Here is a 24,998-nt window from a genome sequence, read left to right as displayed (position 1 = left end):
AACCTAACCCTGTATCTCTCCCAGGATAATGGTTCAGCATCCGCTAATTCAGTGCTCTCGGCGACTTCATAGAACATAACCACCGTAACAACAACGGTTGCATTTGAAAGAGAATATTCTAGAAGTTGGAATTGAATGACAGTAGAAATGGAAATTGCTTAACTTAGGACTGGAAACTTCAGGGCCCAAAGTTCCCCAGGTGGAATTCCCACAGCTCCCCATTTCCCATTCCATATTTTCATGGATGTATAATTTTTAAAAGGTGGAACTGACATATATTCCAGAAAATCTACTGAGATGATATGAATGAATGGCAAAACCAATTTCACAAAGCTTAGCAATTTTCTTAAAAGTGAGACGCCTGGTGGCTAAAGACAGTCTTTTCTTTTAAGCGAAGGAAGAGAGAAAACATAAAACTTAGAGAACTAAGCAGAGCTTCCTCACCACTGGCCTGTGGACGTCCCAAAAGGCTCGTTCTTGACTATCCAAAATTTTCCTCTCCGTCTTGTCCTTTTTCCGATCAATCCTGAAAGAGTGAAAAAGGGGAAATCAGAGGCTTTTAATTCTGTTTTTCCTCCATGACCCACGTGTCAGCTCTGTTCTCCCTTTTTTAGGAGCTTCATGTGCACAGGGCTCTTGGCACCTGTGTGGCCCCTGCTCTCTGCAGAGCTGTGCAATATGGGTGTATGGTTCCCTTGAGGAAGCCTCAAGAAGCCCACACATGGTAAGAGAGCTTGTTATCAGCTAGGTTGCAAATGACCAATTATGTGTAATGAACAGGGTGAGCCTAATGAGGGTTCAGGAATGCAGCTGTCCGTTTGAATTACTAAGATGTGGATTACTAAGAGCTGCATAAGTTGTTGACATGCCCCTCATCACAGTGGCTACTATTGCATATTCAGATTATGGGAAGGAATATAACCATAGGCTTGTAGTGTTTCATCCTCAAACTTGAAACTTTGCTTTAGATTCAGAATCAGTAGAAATGTCTTCAAAATGCTGCAGTTATGTGTTTTAAAAGTCACTTAAACCATCTGGCTTCCTAAAAGCAAAGTAATAACCCTCGTGTGTGACAAGATCCAGAAGGCAAACACCTCTGGCCTCAGCTGGGGGACGGACAAATTGCAAGACAGACAGACAGACAGATTCTTTATGTTGTGATCGCATAGATAAGAGTGTTTAAAAAAAAAAAAACAGCCTGTATTACTTCATATTATCTCTCTAAGTAAAAAGTAACTCGGATTAATTGCTTTGTAACTGCTGGTTCTTGGCTCTCTTGGGAGTACTTTCGTTTATTGGACTGACTGAAATAAAGTCATACTGTGATTTTTGTGAGAGTTACTGTGTACTTAAATGGCCCACAATTATAATGTAATCACAGAGTTCATCAAAAAAGTGAATCGAGAAATACCGTATATGTACAAAGTGGCACTTTTCCCTCCTTTTATAACATTCGATGCCGTGTGATCCCGAAAGTGTAGATCAGCCCTCCTCTTCACTTCCCGGAGGCGTCTGAGTGCACTGGCTCAATCCTGCCTCCTTCTCACCTAGTCACCCACCCTCCTGCTTTCTCCTTCCTCAGGGGCCAAGGCTCTTCCTGATGCAGCTCAGCATCCAGTGTCTGGTGTCCACCACCCTCGGGGGTTTCTGGGAGAACCGGGGTGGTGGGCAGGCCTGTGGATTCATGGGTGGGGAGTAGAGACTGCAGAGGGAGGGGGAGAGCGATGACACCATGAGGCCCACTGGACCCAGTGGCTGTACCTGTGATCAATGTCACCCACACTGCCCAGAGAGGGCACAGGGGGTCCTCTGAAGACCCACGGGGGCTGCTCAGGTGCAAGCGGTGCCCAGAGAAAAGGTACTCACCTCCTCCCAGCTCAGCACCCCTTTGCCACCCCTCCTCTGTCCCATTTCTTCCATTATCACTTGAAGCTAAATAAGAGCCCATTGCTAGAAAGGACAAGAGAGAACTGTACCTGAGCAAGTCCATTTCCCAGAATCAAAAGGATCTGGTTGATGACCATGTTTGTGGGGTGGGGGACATTTACAACCCACTTCTCCTGTTTCCTTAGAGAGGAAGAAATTTCCACTACACTCGCTGGGAAGGAAGAATATGGGAAAAACACTCCAACTTTCTCCTCCTTTCATCTCTTGTAGACTTTAACTTATTGGCAGATTTGAAAGAAGAAATTTAGAAAGCTGGGGCTTCCCTGGTAGCGCAGTGGTTAAGAATCCACCTGCCAACGCAGGGGACGAGGGTTCGAGCCCTAGACCAGGAAGATCCCACATGCCGCGAAGCAAGGAAGCCCATGCGCCACAACTACTGAGCCTGCGCTCTACAGCCCATGCTCCGCAACAAGAGAAGCCACCGCAATGAGAAGCCCGCGCACCGCAATGAAGAGTAGCCCCCGCTCGCCGCAACTACAGAAAGCCTGCGTGCAGCAGCGAAGACCCGACGCAGCCAAAATTAAATAAATTAAAAAAAAAAAGAAATTTAGAAAAAGCTGAGGTCGGTCCTTCTGGGCCCTGTGTGGGTCAGCCTGTTCTCAGGACACCTGTTCTCTGCGTGCAGTAAACTCACAGGGCTGGACTCTTCCCTGAGGTGGGGACAGCCCTGCAGATGCCCAGCTCTGCCCAGGATGTTTCATTCCAGGGTAAAGATCTGTGGTCACAGATCCAAAATCATGTCCTATAAGTAGTTCATCAGTAACAATCTGACATTTCAGACTCCAGATGTCTGACTTCTCTGCCTTAGTTTTGATTAGTTCTGAACCCCTCCCCCCGGGAGATACGGTGGAGGGGCCACTTGTTGGCCTGCCTAGAAACTCCAGTATGTTTTCCTATGAGGACGAAATCTCCAGACCAACAAGTAAAGTGGGTCTGATGGTTTCTAGTCTCTGAGCACAGAAGAAGGTTTGGAAATCTCCTTGGGAATTAGGTACATCTTCTTAGGACCAGAGTTCTACGTTTGGGAGGAACCCCATTGCCTGCTGAAACACACGCTTTGGGAATTGCTTTAGAGTGCCATGGGTGACAGAGATGCAACTTATCCATCCTGAACTTGATTTCTACTCAGTTGCTGTCATGAGAGAGACAGTGACTAACCATAGCTGGCTGGCCATGGAAGGAACCCCCACTCTCACACCACCTCTGATTTCCAGAGAGTGTTTCTCTCTTTGCAAAGGGTCTCTATTAAGTTCACCTACTTTACTTGTGCTTCTGCTTGCATAAAGATGAATTCCCACTTCCTTGCAAAGGCCCTCTGGAGTCTTGCTAAGTTTTCCTAATGAGAAATGAAAATCAACAAGAAGGCATTAATCATCGTAAGTTTGCGCATCGACAGCTATGCTTATTACAAGGCAGCCATCTATTTCGGTTACTCCCAACAAAACAGTAGGGCCCCACTTTAAATCCACTGGATGTGAACCCCATCTGACTTTGCACCAGACCCTGCTGTACGGAGCAGAACTATTAATATTCATTTACGCACCCATTAAGTCTGACGTCTCTGTGGTTCCCGATTCCTCTTTTCTTGTGTGTTTTACAAGAACACGACTCACACGGCACTTATAAAGGCCACTGAAGATAGGGAGAATTGGTCGTGGTTGTTCACGCAGGATTTAGGGAAGGCATGAGGGGTGTTTTTGCAACTGATTGCAAAACCAAGAATGGATGTCTCAAGACTTGTCTTCCAGCAAGCAGAGGGCTAGGAAGGTGGCAGGAAAGGACAACCCAGAGGACCTGGCATTAACAACTTGGAAAGTCCAGACTCAAAAGTGGGAAAGAAGGGAGTGTCTAGGTTTGTGATGGTCATGAAAGGAAAACCCCAAAACAAAAAGAAAGAAAAGGCATCCAGGGTCACATTTAGAGGAAGAGGGAAGAAGTCTTTTCTCAAAGCCTAGCAGCACAACAGGACGGTGGGGAGGGGCGTTTGACAGGTTCCCTAATGACCCGCCTAATCCTGATGGAATGCGAGGCGAGAGCCCACATTATGCTGTGTATTTTCATAGAGCTCATGCCAACACTAACTGATTACCTTCATTAGCAGATTATTAACATGAAAGGAGCTTCGGGTGAAGACCAACACACGTGAACTCAGTTATTACCAAGGCTTGCTGTACGAGTACCTCAAAAAAACTGTCCCTTAGATTTTCCCACTGTTCACAGGAAGCAAAGCTGGTAAAGCCTGAATGTCAGTCAACTGGGGAGCAGCCACATAAATGATGACACAGTCATACCATGGAATACTAGGCAGCCATGAAAAGTGAGAATGTAGATGATTATTACTGATATGGAAAGATTCTCAACATCCTTACAGTATATGACTGGAAAAAGAAGCAGCTTACACTATAATGTTTGTGGTGTGATTCAAGTTTTCTTGTTAGAAAAAAATATGTATGTATAGAAAAAAGCTTAGGAGAGAAGGATTGCAGGCTATTTTCTCTCCTTTCTTTGCTGTTTGAATTGTTTTTACAAAGGGACGATGTAATCAGAAAAAATTAATAAAATTACTGAATTTTGAAAACAAAATGTCTTTTTAGTTTCTAACCACTTTTAGACAGAACTTCAACCTGAAAGAACATCTGAACACCATATTCTTTACAGATACCAAAGCAGAATATTGTCGGGTAAGAGAAGAGAAAACAGAATAAAATATGTCAGGAGTTGGTGCTGTCTTGTTTCCGTTTAGGAGCTTTTTTAAACAAGGGAACTACAGGGAAGGGAGACACGGGATGGAGGGGCCACATGCTTCTGCCGTCTGGGTTGTTTCTGTAGGTCATATTCAGGAAGTGATGTAGTCATGCCAAAGTTAAAGCACTTTGCACTGTGCGCACAAAGAGTCCGACAGCAGTCTTCTAGAAGAGGGGTGATTGCTGGTGCACGAGGGCAGATAGGGCAGGGACTGGGTGCCTAAGATGCTCAGAGCCACAGAACCGCCATGCTAGGGATGCTGGGGAAAATTAGAACGTTCCAACAGATTTATGTTTCACGGCTCCCTTGGATAAGCAAACTTTAGCCAGGTCCTAACACTCCCAGTAAACTCTTGCACTGCAACCTGCACCGCCCATTCACAGGTCCTGTGATGCCAGTGGGATCAAAGAGGGTGGAGCGCCATGCACCGGTCCTGCTCTCTGATGGCATGCACATTCCCCTTGGGCTGCAGAGAGGGGAACGGTGGCTCAGTGCATTGGTGGGCTTGGGTGTAGGTAACCAAGGGTGACAAGGTTTGGTAGAGTGGGGCCTCACGCTTGGTTTGGAAGACTGAGACAGCAAAAGTGGGAGGGACATTGGGGAGGTGGGTGGATCTGAGGAGCTGTTCATGCTGGATTATCCAGGGGAGGATTCTTCACTGCCCCTAACGTTGCCCCTCCTCCTAGCTGCCAGCTCTTCAGTCATTCCATGGCTCAGCAACACCTCCTCTGGAGGGTATAAGAAAAGTTGGCCAGTATCCTAGGTTTTCTGTGACCCATACAAAGTGTGGTTTCAGGGGAAGAGTCTGCAACCCCAAATTTTAAATATTTAAAACATTATCTGTGAATCTTCAAGTTCTCTGCACCTTGGCTCTGTTAAATGGGAATGGATATGAGTGTGGCTGGGTCTCCAATTTCTGTAAGAAATCACACCTTATAAAGAAGGTGGAGGTGGAGGAAAGCTGGGAGAGTATATTGCCATCCGGCATACATCTTATCTTCTGGATTGGATTTGGTCCTTAGATTTTGCATTTACTGCCAAGCACAGGTGAATCGGGTATGAAGATGCAATTAAAAAAAAAACGATCATATATTAAACGAAAAAATTATCATACAATAAATGTGTTCTTTTCTTTTCGTGTATAGTACTATACATTTTAACACATGTATATATTCACGTAACCACCACCACAATCGGAATACAGAATGGTTCCACCACCCCCCAAAACTCCCTCCTGGAATCTCTTTATAGCTGCATCCTGGAAGCCACTGATCTGTTTTCCCTCGTGATAGTTTTGTATTTACAAAAGTGTCACATAAATGGAATCACACAGTTTGAAATCTTTTGAGATTGGCTTCTTTCCCTCAACATAATGTCTCTGATACTCATCCAAGTGGTTAGATTAATAGTTTATTCCTTTTCACTGAAGAGCAGTATTCCATTACATGGCTGTAGCATCGTCCATTTAGTCATTCACCTGTTAAAGTGCATCTGAGTTGTTTTCAGCTTTGGGTTATCACACAGAAATCTGCTATGGACATGAGTGTACAGGTTTTTGTGTGAACGTAAGTTCTGATTTCTCTAGGGTGTGTATGTAGGTATGTAAAAGTGGGATTACTTGGCTGTACAGTGTGTGTGTGTTGAACTTTATGAGGAACTGCCAAACCATTTTCCCGAGTGGCTGCACCATTTTGCACTCCCGCCAGCAATATAGGAGAGCTCCCGTTGTTCACCACATCCTCACCAGCACTTGGCATTACCAGTACTTTTAACTTCAGCCATTTTAATAGGTGTGTAACAGTATCTCACCATGGACTTAATCTGCATTTCTCTAATTGGCTAATGATGTTGAACACCTTTGTCACCCTTATGTCCTCTTTGGTGAAGTGCCTGTTCTAGTCCTTTGCCAACTTTTAATTGAGTTGTGTTTTTTATTGCTGAGTTTTGAGATTCCTTTATTTAAAGAAGCAATTTATTGTGATGGTAAGAGGAGCTGAGAACAAAAGAGGGAAAATAGAAGAGACTGTCTTTCCACTGTCTGAAGGGTTGGGGAGAGAAAAAGGGAAAAATACAAGCTGAGAAAGAACTGAAGGTATTTTATACTCTCCTCCCATACCTTTCCTGGAAAATAATCGTACTTACTGCTTCATAATCCGCCAGTTCCAGCCTTGCTTTATTCTGCATTGTCCTCTTACAGAGGTAGATGGCTGAAGGAAGAAGAGAAATTACAACATATACAAAACCAGCAGGGTGGTGGAATCGTAAATTCATCCACCCAGTTGTTCATCCACTCATCCAGCCAGCCATCCATCCAGCCAGCCAGCCATCCATCCATCCAGCCAGCCAGCCAGCCAGCCATTCCCCTCTATGTGCCCAACCCTGTGCAGTCAAGAATACGTTTCTGGGCTTCCCTGGTGGCGCAGTGGTTGAGATTCTGCCTGTCGATGCAGGGGACGCGGGTTCGTGCCCCGGTCCGGGAAGATCCCACATGCCGCGGAGCGGCTGGGCCCGTGAGCCATGGCCGCTGAGCCTGCGCGTCCGGAGCCTGTGCTCCGTGACGGGAGAGGCCACAACAGTGAGAGGCCCGCGTACCGCAAAAAAAAAAAAAAAAAAGAATAGGTTTCTATGTGGAAGCCATGACACCTGACCTCTGGGAATCTGTCAGATGAGGGCCCCCATCTTCCAATCCTGACAACCCCCTTCATCCTCCTCACTCTGTTTCACCCCAAGCAGGGCAGAGGCTGTGTCCTGCTCAGCACGAACCCCTGCACCTGGCACCAGGGCCTGGCCTGCCAGGTAGAATGAGTGGACAGTGGAAAGGGAGGACAATTTAGGTGTCTCTTCCCAGGCTCAGGAAGGGCTCTTAGCCCTCAGTTGCCAGGATATTCTTCCTCAAACATGGCCTTCATCACTTCCTCTCCTACCTCTGCTTCTTCGGTATCTCCTTCCTTCTCTAGTGCCAAGTAGAACGAGCCAGGGGAGATAACAGGTGAATGGTAGGAATGAACAATAGAATGACCAGGAGGCAAGGTCAGAGAGGACCAGGGCTGACCTGCTGTTTGACAACTTAATTATACCAGGAACTCTAGTCAACTCCTTGCTGGGTTAACCGACCTCCTCCATGTGGTCTGAAAAATTTCCTGATGCAGCCTACGATATGCTGGAGCCTTCTGGTAGCAGCCTACTCTGTATGCCCACACCTCTGCTCACACAGTCGAGTCTGTGGGTGAGAGTCAATTGTGTTTGTTCTCAAACCTGCTTATGTTAGGCATACTTGTTATTTTAATAATGTACATTCACTTAGTATTACACGCACTAGTGAAATTAATGTGAAAAGAGAGAGCGTTGTTGTTTCTATGACGATCCAGTTGAATGGCTTTTGAATAACCTGAGAAAGGAGAGTCAGCTAAGACAATTGCTGATGAATTTGGTATAAGTGAGAGAACTGAAAAAAACGTGAAAAAATAGTAGAAATCTGAGCGGGGCCAACATACAGTTGCTTTAAAAATATTTTCAAAATTCTTGATGCACTTTAAAGATGTCAAAACTGGGTGGTTTAAGTGTGGCTTATTTAAGAAAGAAACTCAAATTATGGGCAACAATAATCAAAGAGAATCTTTCATCCTACCTCAAAAGGCTGTTGAATGAATGTTTCTTTGTACATTTTACATTAATTTGAGGTCATTAAAGTATGTATGTATCACTTTTTCATACCAACTCACCAACTTTTCCAATGAACTAAACAGCTACAGCTCTGCACTGTGTCAGATAAAGGGGTATCTTCTCTATTACGAGGTACCTCCTTTGTCACCAACTAGGCAGCCTGTGGAATCGGGGCAACCTGCAGCAGAAAGCCTGGCATGTCACCAGCCCCAGCAGACCTGGTCCCAATGACCCAGGAGAGGTGGAGGTCAGCGTGGGTCGCAGCTGCTTTGACGACACTGCCTCAGACAGTATTTTGTATTGGCCAAATGTGAAACTCAGGAAAGTGTAACCCAGATTTGGTTCTTATTTAAGCAGAATCATCCCAAGAAATTTCCAACCCATCTGGGTCAAAATGGGCCAGCTAAGTTGAGAAGTAGAGTACCATGCGTGGAAGGCAAAGCCGGTACCTCTACTGATGACCACGAGCTACGTGATCAAATGCTGGTGGCCCCCTTCTTGTACAGCTAATGTCACACGTTGGGCAGTTGGTTCACCATAACCGGGAAGGCAGCAAGGAGCTATTGAGGGAAGCTTTCTCTTGGCACAGACCTTCCCTGGGGCTTGTCTGTCTGCACTTCCTTAGTGCCTCAACAGCGCTCCCTCTGACACCCAACTAATCACGTGACCACTGGCAACAAAGCCAAGTCCTCGAACAGGGCATCCAGGGGACTTGCTTTAAGCTCAGATGTTGGTTTTTCCTGGATGTGTAATTTCTCACTGAAAAATCTTTGTCTTCTTGCCCTCATGCTGGCATCTCATTGCCATCTCAATCTCACCAGCATCCTACCACGACAGAAACGGAACACAATTAAAAACTCTACAAAGTCAATAGATTCATGGGCTACATGTGCAATTAAACATTTACAAAGTATTGAACCTATCCTATGTCAATGACCTTAAAAAACTCACTCCCTTTCCAAGCTTTCTGTCTTTACTAGTGACATCGTAATTAACCTCAATCTCCTAAACTAGGGAACATATAAATCACTTATTTCTCCGTTGTCCTCATACCCTCTAACTCCTCCTTAGAACAATGGATTCTTAGCATTGGAAGTAACCTCGGCGACCATCAAGTACAGACACCTCATTAACAGATGGAAAAATTAAAGGCTCAGAGAAGGGAAGTGATTTACCCATGGACTAGTTAGTGGTAGAGGTGGAACTAGAATTGAGGTCTAGTTCAGAGGAATGTCTCCACTATGACATTCACTGCCCCATTTACTCATTCATTGATTCATTCATTCACCCATTTAAAAATCTGAGTGCCTCTTATGTGCCAAGTAGTATTTTAGGTCTGGGGAAGTCACCACAATAGCAGAGCAGCTACCACATGTAGGGACGTCAGGCAGTGTTCTAGGGACTTTCCAAACGTCCACTTATTTATCCTCGTAATAACCTATGAAGTGAGTTCTGTTATTAGCCTCATTTCATAGATGAGGGAATTTTGCAGGTTATTCCCCATTGCTGGGGACCCACAATGGCTCTCTAAAGTGCTGCATCTACTGTAAACGTCTCTCCTTGACTACGAAGACCTTTTAATAAACTTGCCCATTCCAAATTATCCAACCTTCGTAATCACTCTTCATCAACATAAAATCTCTTGTGTACTCAGATCAGACTCCTCACCATCCTCTTCTTGCCCCCATCACGCTGCCTCTCCCAGCCCGGGATGCTTGGAGGGTAAGCCTATAACTCACTCAAATCTGTGACAGAGCAACTGACACAGAGTGGGTGACCAGTACATGTTTGCTGAATGAGTGAAAGTTTCCTGGTTCTTCATCAATCCAAGCCATACCTATTCTGAACTCTTAGCTCTGGTGTCACATCCTTTCTGGCAGGAAGGCCACCACAGAACAAGTAAGATAGAACATCACGCTGGAGGTAATAATACCAACCACCACCATGGTTTTTATTGACTCCTTACTACATGCCATACACCTAAACTTATACCCATTTCTAATTAACAAAACAACACTGAGAGACACGTACCATTATTATTCTGGTTTTAATATGAGATTTCCAAGGCACAGAGAGGTTAAGTAACTTGCCAAGATCACACAGCTAGTGGAGCCAGTCAACAATGGGCCCATTGTGCTGACATCTCTCTTGGTAAATTCTGATTTGCTGGCTAAACTGGAAATGGCGATGAGTAATTTGCATCCTGCACTCTAAGTTCTCCATCCGATTTGCCAAAATGGATGTACAGGAATTCAAAATAATTTTGCTTTAGGGAGAGCCTGACGTTAATCGTTATTTTCATCCCTGTTCCTGCGGCACGACTAAAATTACAAAAATCTGTAGAGAAAGGGAAATTGTGCCCTGCTGTATGCAGGGTAAGACGGCTGATGGTTGTGGGTTTATATTCAAGTAAATATTTGAATCTTACTTGGCCCCAGTTTTCTGGTCCCACTATCCTCCCACGCTCTCCATTGCCTGAAAAAATACTGGTTTTCACATTCACAAGGGCACACGGCTGCTGCATGGAACTGAGCTACAATTATTCAAATTCCAAGTTGGGCTTTTGTGAGCAGTATTTCAGCCCCAGAAGCACTTATTTTATGAGCAGCTAAGTGCTGCTCCCGTTCTGAGCCAGAAACCTGGCTGGACCCATTTATCACATCATTTAGGGCACAGCACAGTTCCAGAGGGACCCGCACTGGTGCCTGCACACAGCTGATGAGACAGTCACAGGGACCTGTCCTCTGCATCAGGGCTGTGCTCCAGACTTGAAAACAGAACAACTGTAGCCTTGTAGGGCAATGACTTGCCAGGATTCTACCCTCAGGACTGTTCCCAATTGCCGGTTTCCCACCCCTCAGAAGTATAATCCGGAGGGTATAGCTTATCACAGGGTCTCAGGGACAGGTTCCCCAGAATACCACCCAGCTGCAGCTGGCTCTGCCTTCCTGTGAAAAGCATCCTGCAAAGAACCCACGGAGAAGGTGCAGGTCTCATCACGCGCACCAGTCCCAAGGAGAGCTGCTGTGGGCTGCCCCCAGCAGCTGAGTCGGTGATGAGGGCACTGTGCAGAGGGACAGAAGGAAACGAGCATCTGAGTTCAAATTCTGCTGTGTCTACTGAGTGTCTGTTAATCACCTTTAATAAAGAGTCAGAACGCTCAGCAAATATTTACCGAGTGCCAACTATGCCTCAGGCATGCACTGGGCACTGGATGATAAGAGAATGACCAGCCTGCCCTCATGGAGCTTACAATTGACCAGGCATCCAGACGAGTAGCATACAGTGTGAGAGGTATGAGGAGGGGGCCTCTCTGGACCTCAGCTTTATCTGAAGTATCGGGATAATGTAACTTTAGAAGACTGACACGTAGATGTGTTAAACAGTCTTCATGGAGAGAATATGGCAAGAGACTAATAGATCCCTGCCTGGACAGAGGTAATTCCCTGCTTACCCAGCTCCCAGCTTCACCCACTCTGTTTTCTTAGGTAGGGTAACTTTTGTATACCCCTTCCACGGTCTGTTACACTTTCCCTCTAATGTCCGACTATCAAAAACACCAATGAATTATTAAAAAGTCTTAACAAGTCTGTGAGAAAGGAAATGGACAGGGGGAGGTGGCACCTTGATCCAGCCCTCCCTGAAACCCTGTCCCAGGAAGGAGTGGTCAATAGCCCCCAGCACAGTTCTCCATGGCCCCACAGAATGAGCATTAGCCACACTTGATAGAACTTTTCTTCCCTTCCCCTATTCCCTTCCAATGCCTGCACCTTTCAGCGTGCACTGTCTTTCATCATTATGTGGAACAGGAACCTTAGTACATGTCAACAATATGAGAAAGGGTTAAGCAGGGCAAAGACCCTCCTCCTCACGCACCATGGTTGCCCAGACAGCAAGGATTTGCCTTCTGCATTCCCAGGAGTAACACTAAGTGTGGGCCGTGGCTTCAGTGCTTACCGTAGTCAGTGTTTTCAGGCTCCCAGCAGTTCGAAGGCCAGAAGTATGGGGCCTGCAAAAGAGCACAGGTGTCAGGACTCAGAACGCTAGCACTTGCCCTCCCCTGCACCCAGTAAGGACCCCTCCCTATGACAGGCTCTGTCCACGTGCTGACACCACACCCTAACTCTCTCCTGTTCTTAATGCAGCGGAGGCCAGTCAACATTTTAATCTAGGTGTTGAGAAATGAAACCTGAGGTAAGCCAAATAAATGCAAAAACGAGAAACAGTTTACAGGGCAAAACCTTCTTATCCCGAGGTAATAGAAGTCTAATACAGAAGTCAGACAAGCACTGTTTGCTGGGGCACAAGCCCCAAGTTCCTTTGTCCCTTTGCCAAGGACTGAATGGTGTCCTCCTAAATTTCTATGATGAAGCCTTAACCCCCGGTGTGACTGTATGTGAAGTAAGGAAGTAATTAAGGTTAAATGAGATCATAAGGGTGGGGCCCTGATCAGATAGGATTAGTGTCCCTATAAGAGGAAACATCAGAGAGCTAACAACCTCTCTCTCTCTCTCTCCACCCTGTGAGGACACAGTAAGAATCAACCATCTGAAAGCCAGGATGAAAGCTCTCCTCACAAACTGAACCCTACTTGAAAATCTTAGACTTCCAGCCGCCAGAACCGTGAGAAATACATTTCTGCTGTTTAAGTCACCCAGTCTGTGGTATTTTGTTATGGCAGCTGAGCAGACTTAGACATCCTTTGACCCTGTCTGAAGAACTCCACTCCTAAACCCTTAGGTTAGATCTTGACACAACCCCTTATCCTCTGCTCCAATTCACTGTGGGACAGGATCTGAGGAGTGGGAATGGCTGGGAAGTGTTAATAGGTAGTGAATAGAAACTTCACACCAGGAAGGCAGCATGATATAGTAGAAACATCAAGGACTCTGCTACCAGGCTGACCTAGGTTCAAATCAAGGCTGTCCCCTGGATTTACTCAATGCCCTGTTAATTCTCCAAGTACCTCAGTTTTACCACCTGTAAAATGGGAGACACTAATCCCCCCAAAGTTTGTTCTTCAGAATAACTGAGGAGATAATGTGTAAAGCACACAGTGAATAGTAGGTTCTCCATGAGGGATTTTTACTACTATGCGGGTAGGGCAACAAATGGCCCAGACAAAAGTTCGCTTGGTTGTCCCAGTGCTGGTGGGAGGTAAGGGTTGCTCCCTTAAATACTGTCAGTTTTTTAGGTAGTTCTAATCTGAGATCAGACAATGATGAGCAGAAAAGTTTCTTCAGGAGGACAAGCTGCATCCCTACCTGGAAACGATAAAAGGTGCCATCGTCCTTCATGGTGAGAACGTGGTCCGAGATTGGGAAGACGTAGCCCTGGGCAGCCACGAGGCTTCCCAAGTGTATTGCTTCAACTTCAGGGACAGGGCAGAAGACAGAGAAGTAATTAGGAAGCTGTCAGAATGCAGGGCTACTTAGCTGAAATGTAATTGGGGCGGGGTGGGGGGAGCAGAAAGGCAACCGGAAGTCAACTATCATCACCCCCAGATCACTGCATGATTGGCTGATTGATAGCTTCTGATAGGGCTGCACTGGGCCGGGGGGGGGGAGATGTCAATGGTTGGGGAGGGCCACATGTGTCTGGATCCCCTGGGTCCCAGCTCTGACATTGTTAATGTCCCTAAAGCTTCCAGAAGAAAGTCCACCTTCCCAGTTAAGACCATGGGCTTTGGTGTGGATAAGCCTGTATTTAATTAAATGAGATGCTTCACATAAAGTGCTTAGCAGTCTGGTGCAGGGTAAGTGCTCAGTAAGTGCTGGCAGCCCTGATTCATATTTTTAGTTTCATCCTTTCTTTTTTTTTAAGTCACCACCAGCAACGAGCACGCAGCCCATAGAGTCTTCGGACTCACACTGCATTTCCGGACATGACAGTCCCGCCAGCGATGAGGAGTGTGTTACCCTTCTTTTACGGACATAGAGGGAAAGCTCAGTATCTTAGAGAATTGGAGGATGGGCAGGCAGTGCAGTGGGCAGTAGCCCAGGGAGGCCAACCTAATAGAAATACTTATATTTTTGCCACAATCAACCTGTTGTTTTGTTACTTTAGCACCAGCCATAATATTCACCAGCCATAGATTCACATAAATGGTTCTTTAGCACCAGCCATAGATTCACATAAATGGTTACAAATTTCTATTTACTCTGAGCAGAGCTAAGAAAAAAGAAATCTAAATGGTTCTATCATACATGATAATCTTTCACAAATATAAAAGTACTCTAACTGATAAAAACTAATTTTTGGCTGTAGAAATTATTTGACACACTCAGGGAGACTCTAGGAATTATTAATTTCATAAGCTCTGAAGTTTTCAAAGTGACTTGTATTGGTTTTATTTGCAAACTCTTCAAGAGTCTTAGCAAATAATTAAACCTCAGTTGTGGATCAGGCAATGTAATTTTAAGAGCTGGCTCCAGAAGGCTGTTCAGTGACAATGCTACAACTTTCAAGAGGTTGTATATAATCCAGCCATTTTTCATATTTAGAACCTGCTCTTCTCCTCTGGAAGGAGCGTACACTTGTAACTGGGAGAATCAGAATGAATGGAATTGTATTTTACTTGCTTAGTGGTGACCAGTTGACTTTTGAAGTCTATATGCTTCAAGAACCATGGGTCCAGCAGAAAAGGGAAGTTTCATCACCTGCAACTGCTCCTTCTCCAGGGAAGGAAGAGTACAATCCAGTAAGAAGGGGACTTTCATGTCACCAATCTAGGAGCTAGAAGTCTCACTTCATTCTTCAAAAGACTTTCGCTTGGAGATGTGGCAGATGGGAAGGAAGAAGAGGTGTTGGATACCCACCTTCCCAGGGCTTTTGTTTGGCTCATTTCTGCTGGTGAATTGTTCTTAACTTCTCCTGCTCATCTACTTCTCAGAAGCCCAGACAGGTCCCAACACCTTCATGTCCTCCCAAGGGCATCAAAGTATAATAGACCGTCATAGATAAGACTCTTATCATTCGGGACCTTTCACAGAAGCTTCTCGTACCAGCACCAGTGGATTCCTGAAGCCTGTTCTACCACTAGGGGGTTCAGGGTTCTCTGAATATACCATTACTGCTGCTACTATCACCACTGATGATAACGATAAAATACTTGTCAGAAATAGGATGACTGTTGTAGAAGGGCAAAGAAAACAGTGCTCTTGGAAGAGAAGAGACCACCACGAAGAAGGGTGACTCTACATACATGTAAATGAACTGGTAGAGACTTATTCAGTCCAGTTTTCACAAGTGGACCATCAGAAGTCCAGGCTGTGTAAGGCAAACACGTAGGGTAGTTGATTTGGTTTTTTTTCCTTAAAAGGATTAGCATTCATAGTTTCCCCCCGAGGATTAAGAACTTGACTAGAATTAAGAATTTCCACTACTCATGAAAGTGGCCATTAATCATGATGGGGAAAAAGGCTAGTGTTCCGTTCATGACCTGCTTTTCTGGCACTCAGATTTCTGGCGCCTATGTTTAATTGAACTCTATGTAAGTTGTATTGTTTCATAGTCAATAGTCTATTAGGAGCATCAGATTAAAATATAGGAATGACCGAGCTGACATACTGACCCCGGCAAGGAATCACAGCTGAAGGTCAGACACCTAGAATGGGCACTTGAAAAAAATCTTTAAAAAGCATAGCAATTGAAGGGCATTCAATTTGAGGCAAATAGGTCTAATCCCCAAGAACATCAGAATACATTAGTGGATGTCTGTAAATATGACCTTCAGGCAGCAAGAATACTTAGTTAAGATGGGGAGTACATAATAAATTCAGAAAAGTTTTCTCATCTAGAATTTTCATTTTACTCTGGAACCCTGCATTTTCTAATTCTGCTATGAAAATAAATTTTACTGCTTATTTGCTGGTGGGAGGACAGATTTGGAAACCGTTTTACTGGCCAGGGTTTGCTGTTGCTTTCCTGGTGAGGTAATTGCATTGCACAATTAAAGTTGAAAAAAAAATCATTCCTTCACTTCTTGCAGAAGCAGAGAACAGAAGGAGTCTTAGCAAATAATTAAACCTCTTAATTGTGGATCAGGCAATCTAATTTTAAGAGCTGGCTCTAGAAGGCTGTTCCGTGACGACTGTGCTACAACTTATCTTTAATTGCTGTGGCTAACCAGAGTCCATCTCATCTCCCATGTTATTGTATTGGGCTCCCTGGCATTCTAAATAGTTGCTCATTTCCTCCAAGGGTGATTTAAATTTAAAGACAGGAATTCAGTGGAGAAAATAAATAATTCTATTTGTAAATAGAGGGATTCTACATCTTGGAATTCACGTGTATAAGCCCAGTTCTCAGGAGGGCAGGAGAATCTGGTTTGGAATTTGGTTGTGGGTTGGTCACTAATATCATGGGGGTAAAGTCAGGGTCAAGGGTCAGGTACCTGGGTCCTCAATGGAGAGGTTCTTCATAAGCCACTGCACAATGTCAGTACCTGCAAGGATAAAGCAATGTCAACTGAAGACCTCATGGATGTTTAACTCTGTGCCAGAAGAAACATGGTTACCCAAGAGACTCCTAATTCCAATTAGCACACACCTGGAGAGCTAGGTAATATTGACACTTTTCCATCCTAACCAACCCATTCCATCCATTAGTATGCTTCTGTAGTCACAGTCCCATTATTTCCCCCCCAAAGTCCACTTCTGATGACTCAGGATGGTCTTGTATCCACATTTCCCTAGGGCGCTTCTGGAGGGGCCTTCCTGAGAATACATATTTTGATGACAGGCTAGAGGAAGTCTTATCACGCCTGGCCCCAGACCATTTCCTGAGGGAGGAGGCTCCTTTTATCGCACTATCCTCAACTGACGAGGCCTGCCCAACACAGATGACCTCACAGGTTCCTGAAAAAAATCTCTAATTTCCTCTGGCCTGGGCTCATCCGGAATGAATAAGCCCCTGTGTCTGTGGGAGAAACTGCTATGTGTTCGCCAAAACCTCTCTCCTCTATCCCCTGGGCCACAGCTAGATTACATTTCTAGACTCTCCTGCAGCTGGGTATGCACTGAGTTCTGACAATGGAATGTGAGTGGAAACGCCATAAGCAATTTCCAGACTCAGACCATAAAACTCCTGTGTGACCCTCCACACGCCACACCATTCATCTCCATCTGCTGGCTGAATGGAGAGAACTCCAGGGGCCATGGGGAGGGCAGAGCCATGTGTGGAAGGAGCCTGGGATCCTGAACAGACATGAAGATTGAGGCCCATTTGGGTGACCTGATTGAAAAATAAACTTGGTCATGGTGAGCCCCGGATATTTGAGGGTTATCTGTTTTGGCATCTAGTAATGCCTTAACTAACATAAAATCTTAAGAATCAGAAGGGACTTTTAAAGCTTATCTACTCCAACCCTAGCCAATACACAAGCCCCATCCACGACACCCTGGACAAGAGGTGCTGTAATTTCCATTTGGAAAAACCCTAGTGCCTGGAAACTCACAAATTTCCTGTTGGCCAACCTGTCCCAGTTAAATCATCTTCGATTTCTCTCAACAGAAATTTGCCCTTCTCTGAATTCCTCTCTGTGGTCTTAGTTTTGCCCTCTGATGACAGAAAAACGAACTCAGACCTCTCACTCTGTGAGACAATCCTTCAACTATTTGGACAGTCCGTCCAACGTATTATCAATGTTCTCCTTGAGTTTCCTCCCCTCCAGGTGAAACATGCCTGGATTCCTCAGCTGTTTCTTCTGATGACATGATCTGGGTCCCTCCTCATTTTGTTCACAATTCTCAGAATATATTTGCTTTTGTTTGCCTTCCTTTAAATGTGGCACCTAGAACCAGTGTTCTTAGGCCAGTGCAGTTCATGTGTGGGTAGAGGAGCCCAATTTTCTGGGAGGTTCTGAACTTCTGTGCAATCTACCTTTGTCACCCCAAAATCTCACTTTAAGCCAGTTCAGATCTTCGAAGGTGGCTTTGTCACCTCAGGATGAAACGTTTGATGGAAAACAGCCTGAAAAGGGCAGCATTTCTAGATATCCGAGTCTTGTCATGGGTCTGAGGCATGGCGTGAGGGAGAGGGAGTGCCAGAAGCTCTCCTGGGATGGACTCCCAGCGAAAACACTGGAAACCCCAGCAGAGGGGTTGAACGAGTATTGCCCTTTTTCCAGGATTAAAATTGCTCAGAAATTTGACTGGGGTTCAGAAGTGAGACCAGTACAGGCCTGAGTACCTAGACATTTTGTTTCTCTCTGGCTCTCTGGAAGGTGAATGAACCCCGCACAGTAGACTGTCCTGCCCTTTCTGTGCTGTCCCCCAATCCCAGGACTAGCCTCCACTGACATGGCCCTGCAAGTCCCCTGCATTTCAACCTCAAAAGCAAGACTTCTAAGCATTTCCCCACTCCTTCTCCCAGATGGCGTCTATGAACTAAACTTTGGATCAAAAACACTCCTTTTCATTCACATTCTTAGAGAGAAAAGGAGAGTATGTTTCCGTGTGTATGTGTGTGTGTGTGTGTGTGTGTGTGTGTGTGTCCACTTCCTCCAAATTATACAAGTTCAACATTTGTCCTAGGAAATGAAGAACAAAGCAGAAATCAAATACAAACTGTAAATCCAAGTTGGGGGTTGGGGGGAGAGACTCTAACCTGTTTTTCCCTCAAAAGAAAAACAGTCCTTTTTTTTGTGGGTTGCCTAGAAACGGAGAGGTTTCCAGCATCAGCAACAGCTCTCCCCCGGGCAAGAGGATTATCTTTCTGCTGAGCTTGCTGCACCATTATTTATCACCTGCCAAGATTGATTAGTCACCCTGGGACAATGACAGCCCTTCCTTTCCCCTGTTAATTACTGTCATCATTAATATCCATGTCACTAATTAGTATTCATTCACATTGAAACTCCTTCCTTGCTATCATATCCGCTCCCCCCTCCACCTCACCCCAGCCTTTGGTACCATTGTCTGGGTTTCTACCCCCTTTGGCTTTCTGCACTCATGTCCGGCCTAATTGTTCTTCCCAGTCCCCCAGGCTCCAGTTTGCATTCACAGAGCCGAAGATCACATGTAAGCATTTTTTTGGTAAAGAAGTGAAAGTCACAAAAGCTCCTGGCCTTCTCCCCTAGCACTGCGGGAACCACAGACCTGGGTTTCCTGTCGCTGGTGTAGCCACCATGACAGTCACTGTCTCATCTGGGGACGCGTGTAACCGTCCTCAGGCCCTAGTGGGGCTGGGCTGCTGCCCTTGGCTGTCCAGGCCACTGTCTTCAGTCTGTAGCAGCACCCACGCCACCGCCATCCCTGACACGCATGGGCACTGCTTGGGGGACCTGAGCACACACAACGATGTCTGGGGCTGTGGACAGTCTCATTCTCGTGGGCGTGGGGTATTTTAGGCTTCATTGGACTAATCCAGGAAGGGCCAGCCTCAGCCTTGTGAGCAGGCAGTAAACCGTTGCAGGTTCAGCCTCAGGAACAAGTAAGGAAGGGAAATCTGTCATAATATTATGTCCTTTATAAGACCTACAATTATTACACTGTAGAACCAGGCAAGAATAGTCCAAATAACAATCAGGAGAAAACTTTTTTTTTTTTTTTTTGTGGCACGCGGGCCTCTCACTGTTGTGGCCTCTCCCGCTGTGGAGCACAGGCTCTGGACGCGCAGGCTCAGCGGCCATGGCTCATGGGCCCAGCTGCTCCGCGGCATCTGGGATCTTCCCGGACCCGGGCATGAACCCGTGTCCCCTGCATCGGCAGGTGGACTCTCAACCACTGCGCCACCAGGGAAGCCCAGGAGAAAACATTTTTATTCTTCTCTTTTCTCTTTCCTCTCTTCCTTCTTTCCTCCTTCTCCCAATCATTCTTTCCTTCTTATTCTAATAAGAATTTGCAGCAGACTTTTTTTTTCTGTTCTATCTAAAACTGATTGTTGCCTTTTGTTACTACTATTGGATTCTGGTTCTTATCTTTGCCAAGCTGCCCTGCCTGCCAAGGACTTAAAGCCAGTATAGAAACATTAAGAACAAGTGCACGATAGCTGCTCTTTATTCCCAAAGATCCCAAAACATTTGGCTGAAAGTTTTCTTTTTGAGGCTAATTTATCAACATTTATACTAGGAATATCCATGAAATACACCAGAGGGCACCTGAAACACTTCTTCACAACCTGCATGGATGGTTAATATAGTTCAGTATATATTTATTATATGCAGGTATGCTTTATGTTTCTGTATGTGTTGTAAGCCCGTATTTCAATGATGTCTTACATATGTATATAATTATGTTTATTGGCAGGGCCTTTGGACACAACTTGGGGATTCAGTACATAAATTATGGCTCATCCATACAACAAATATTTATTGAACACCTACCACATTAAATGAAAAAGCATATTGAGAACAGTGTATATCGTAAAATGACATTTTTACAATAGAAAATATATATTTATATTTGTATATAGATATATACAAATGTGGAGGAGAAAAGTTCTGGAAGTATATTTATTTATTTATTTGTTTTATTTATTTATTTCTGGCTGCATTGGGTCTTTGTTGCTGTGTGTGGGCTTTCTCTAGTTGTGGTGAACGGGGGCTACTCTTCGTTGCAGTCTGCGGGCTTCTCATTACGGTAGCTTCTCTTGTTGCGGAGCACGGGCTCTAGGTGCGCGGGCTTCAGTAATTGTGGCTCATGGGCCCTAGAGCACAGGATCAGTAATTGTGGCGCATGGGCTTAGTTGCTCCGCGGCATGTGGGATCTTCCCGGACCAGGGCTCGAACCCATGTCCCTTGCATGGGCAGGCGTATTCTTAACCACTGTGCCACCAGGGAAGCCCTGGAAGTATATTTAAACTGTTAAATTTAGGTTATCTTGGGGAGAGGCAAGGGTCAAATTATGGGAAATTTCTGTTCTTTACATTTCCTTATTATTTGGAGTTCATAGAACATTCACATATTACTTTTGCACTGAGAAAAATCCCTTTTTGTTAAGGAGAAGAGAGGGAAGAATTGGCCTCTGAGCCTGAAGTGGTGCGAACGTGGAGAGTCAGGGCTACGGACCCAAGTAGAGAGGGTATATGGAGCACAGCCTTCTGCTGCCCCAGGCCCTGTGCTCTCGCTCCACTCTGGGGAAAGGGCAGAGGGATGAAGTCAGGACTCGCAAAGCTGTCTTCCCTCCTGAGGAGTACAGAGCAGGCGGCTTGGTCATGGGCCTCAAACTGGTCACCGTCTGGCCATCTGGCTGGCTCTGAGCCTCGGAGTGGCCTTCTGTAGACTCTAATAGGGCTGTTCACCACAGTCCTGGACAAAGGGTGACCCCCAGCACCGCTCCCTGGGGTTTGCTTACTTGTTTACTTGGGTAGAGTGAGACTCAGTGACCTCTTCCCAAGTTGTATTAACTCTAGATCAATATAAACTGGATTTGAGTAAGCTGGTAAGATCTTCTGAGATTTTAGAAAGTTCTTTCTGGCTTGGGGGAGACCCTTACTATAAAAGTGTTCTATTCTGGGCTTGACTTCTGGCGTTTTAAGCTCCCCTAAAGAATGAGGGATACCTGGATCTTCTTTTGAAATAAAACCCAAGCAGATCCTACTATGAAACGCTTCCTTCATTTTCCCCAAAGTTTTGTATCAATCTGAGCCCAAATTAGATTATGCAAACTTGACAAAAGACTGCTTCCAGTCACCTGCAAATTTCAAGTTACCTGCAACTTCGTTGCTTATATATCATGGTTCTGGTAACCGAAGCAATTGATAACTTACTCATCAGTCCTCCCCACTGGAGAAAGACACTTCCACTTGAGTAAACTATTTTTCTGGAGCTCAACCAAGGATAAGACAGTTCCTGGGCTTCCCTGGTGGCGCAGTGGTTGGGAGTCTGCCTGCCAATGCGGGGGACACAGGTTCGTGCCCCGGTCTGGGAGGGTCCTGTGTGCCGCGGAGCGGCTGGGCCCGTGAGCCGTGGCCGCTGGGCCTGTGCGTCCGGAGCCTGTGCTCCGCGGCGGGGGAGGCCACGGCGGTGAGAGGCCTGCGTACCTCAAAAAAAAAAAAAAAAAAAAAAAAGACAGTTCCTGCCGTGAGCGAGCTCACAGTACTCCTTAGGCAAGGTTATGACTCTGTCCTCCATTGGATGTTCACGTATCTGCCAAGGTCTCTGCTGCACCTGTGAGTAGAGCAGGTAGCTTTGTGCCACCTCACCACGCATGCAGGTGCCACGTGCAGGCCAAAGCCCGCCAAGAAGGATGACATTCCCCAGTGCCCACTGTGCACCAGGCCACAGCTGGACACTTAACCCTGTTGTCACACAGCATCTTGGCAATAACTATGTAAAATATAATAACTCTTATACCTGTTTTAAAGATTAGGCCCAGAGAGGCCCCAGGTCACATGCTAGTACCTAATAGAGCCAATCTTGGAATACAGGCAATCTCATGTGAAATATTATTTCCACTATACCATTCTGCCCCCCTTATCTCTGAATAACTTTCCTAGTATATAGAAGAATAATTGGAAAAGTTATCTTCTGTACTCTATTTCTTCCTTGAAGTACAGACACTAATTTAGTGATAATAATAATTATTACTGTCAGCTATTGAGCTAATAATTTATTGAGCACTTTCTATATTCCAGCCTTGGAATGATTCTACTATAATAATTATATGGTGTAAATAGATTATTATCTCCATTTTGCAGATGAATTGAAGGACACCCTAAGTAGGGAAGTTTTTAACAACTTTAGACCATTCTTTTATGACTTTGTTAAAAAACAATAAAAAATGCACAATTAGCTAGCAGAGAAAGCTTGTGAGCAAATGTTCAACTGGGTTTTGGGGGGGGACGGACACAACGAATAGCTGGCAGTAGATAGAAGGAAATACAGGTGGCAGAACTAGCGTGATAAAAAGTCTAGTGGCATTTTTTGAGAGGTATTGTTTGGCAATGGGCTTGAGTTTTTCCAAGGAAAATGGTGACAAATTTAACAGATATACACTTGCTTCCCAAGCATATGAAGCAATAAAGCACATTGTTTATATAGTCAGGCAGATAGGAGCTCAACTCATGGTATGCCATTTCCAAGTTGTGTGATCCTGGGCAGGTCCTTTAATTACCACCCACCCCAATCTCCATTTTCATGGGCCACCTGGGGGAAATCCCACCTACTTCCAGGATAAAACAAGGTCATGTATACAAAACTCTCTCCAAAAGCCTGGCCCATGGTTTTGCTGAAATGGTCTGTTTACTATTAGGTAACCTACCTGCTCTGTGCCCTCATTTCCTCATATGAAAATGAGGACAGTAATAAAAGGACCTGCTGCTTAGGCTCTGGGGTTAAAGGAGATGCTGTATGTGCAATGCCAGCACAGCTCCTGGAACACAGTAAGCAAAACACACATGAGCTACGGAGAGAGTCTGTGTTTTACATTCGTATTGGAGCCAAGTGTCTCACCAAGTCATCGGCGTGGCTCAGAGAAGCAGCAGCAACTTGAACTTCTTGTCATTTGCCTGCTTCTTCATTTTAGGCCTTAGAGAATCTCAAATGTCTTCTGATGCTTTTAGGAAGGGATCTGCTGATGGACAGCTTGTTGGACAGAAGGACAAACAAAGGAGGGAGTTGCAGCAGGCAAACTTTAGGAGGCTGACAGGGCCTCGTGGAGGGGGTGGGACCCCCGCCTGGCAGCTTTTGCGGTTTGCTCCTCTGGAGGACATTTTCCAGGAAGCGAGCACCTTCTCTTGGAGCACTTATCTGGGTTTGGAACTAGACATCTACAGCGTGATGGTTTGGTCAGTGTCTGCTTCCCTCTCTGTATCAGTTTCCTGGGACTGCCTAACAAAGTGCCACAAACTGAGCAGCTTAAACCACAGAAATTTATCGTCTCACAGTTCTGGAGACAGGAAGACCAAGATCCAGGTGTGGGCAGAGCTGGTTCCCCTGAGGGTTGTGAGGGAGTTGTCGCAGCCTCTCCCCTCACTTCTGATGCTTTGCTGACAGTCTTTGGTGTGCCTTGTCTTGTAAAAGCATTACCCCCATCTCTGCCTTCACCTTCACGTGGCGTTATCCCTGTATGTATGCCTCTGTGTCTAATTTCTCCTTTTTATAAGGGCATAGTGGATCATGGCCCACCCTAAACTAGTTTATCGTAACTAATTACACATGCAACAACCTTGTATCCAAATAAGGTCACATTCTGAGGTATCAGAGGTTAGGACCACAACATGTAAATTTTGGGGATGACACAATTCAACCCATAACTATAGTTCTGAGAGAGCAGGACTCTGTTATACTGTTTATCTCTGGCACCAAGCAAAGACCTGGCATGAAGCTGGGGTTTATAAATGCTCATTGATCAATAGTTATATTCAAGTGGGCATCACATAATACATATCCATTCATATGCACATAGTCATTACATTTAAAATGTTTTTCTCCATTTTTTATGGCCCATGGAAACGTCATCACAGACCAGCACCAACCTTGGTTGGGCCTTTTGCAACTACTGCTTTAGAGGAAAGGTTCAGGGTTTTCCACCCATTGACACTTTCTTTCAAAAACCACACCTCTCCTTGTAAAAAGAAGTCTCAACTAATGAATGCCTTAAAAAATATAAGGCAGGGCTTCCCTGGTGGCGCAGTGGTTGGGAGTCCGCCTGCCGATGCAGGGGACACGGGTTCGTGCCCCGGTCCGGGAAGATCTCACA

General features: G+C 45.4%; 1 protein-coding gene and 1 long non-coding RNA gene across 3 annotated transcripts in view; one reads left to right on the top strand and one right to left on the bottom strand.

Moving 5' to 3' along the window:
- The window catches only part of RGS6 (regulator of G protein signaling 6), a 577,653-nt gene that overhangs the window by 88,752 nt on the left and 463,903 nt on the right, over positions 1 to 24,998 (bottom strand). The window contains exons 4-9 of one of the 2 annotated variants that reach the window (XM_027111673.1): positions 16,751 to 16,801; positions 13,620 to 13,726; positions 12,313 to 12,364; positions 6,835 to 6,899; positions 3,207 to 3,283; positions 445 to 526 (exon numbers count right to left, since the gene is read on the bottom strand). In XM_027111673.1, the coding sequence (XP_026967474.1) occupies positions 445 to 526; positions 3,207 to 3,283; positions 6,835 to 6,899; positions 12,313 to 12,364; positions 13,620 to 13,726; positions 16,751 to 16,801 (434 nt within the window). Of the gene's footprint in view, positions 1 to 444; positions 527 to 3,206; positions 3,284 to 6,834; positions 6,900 to 12,312; positions 12,365 to 13,619; positions 13,727 to 16,750; positions 16,802 to 24,998 lie in introns of those variants that run through there. The other variant, XM_027111674.1, reaches the window with a different exon arrangement.
- LOC113622936 (uncharacterized) lies at positions 12,882 to 16,327 on the top strand. Its single transcript, XR_003433723.1, has 2 exons — positions 12,882 to 13,653; positions 14,859 to 16,327. It is a non-coding gene; the product is annotated as an uncharacterized LOC113622936 (long non-coding RNA).

Source organism: Aethalodelphis obliquidens, unplaced genomic scaffold, assembly GCF_003676395.1.
Source record: "Aethalodelphis obliquidens isolate GAN/ISIS:26980383/991018 unplaced genomic scaffold, ASM367639v1 scaffold10, whole genome shotgun sequence".
NCBI lineage: Eukaryota > Metazoa > Chordata > Mammalia > Artiodactyla > Delphinidae > Aethalodelphis > Aethalodelphis obliquidens.
Note: the sequence above shows the minus strand (reverse complement) of the source record. Positions and strands in the feature narration are given on the sequence as shown.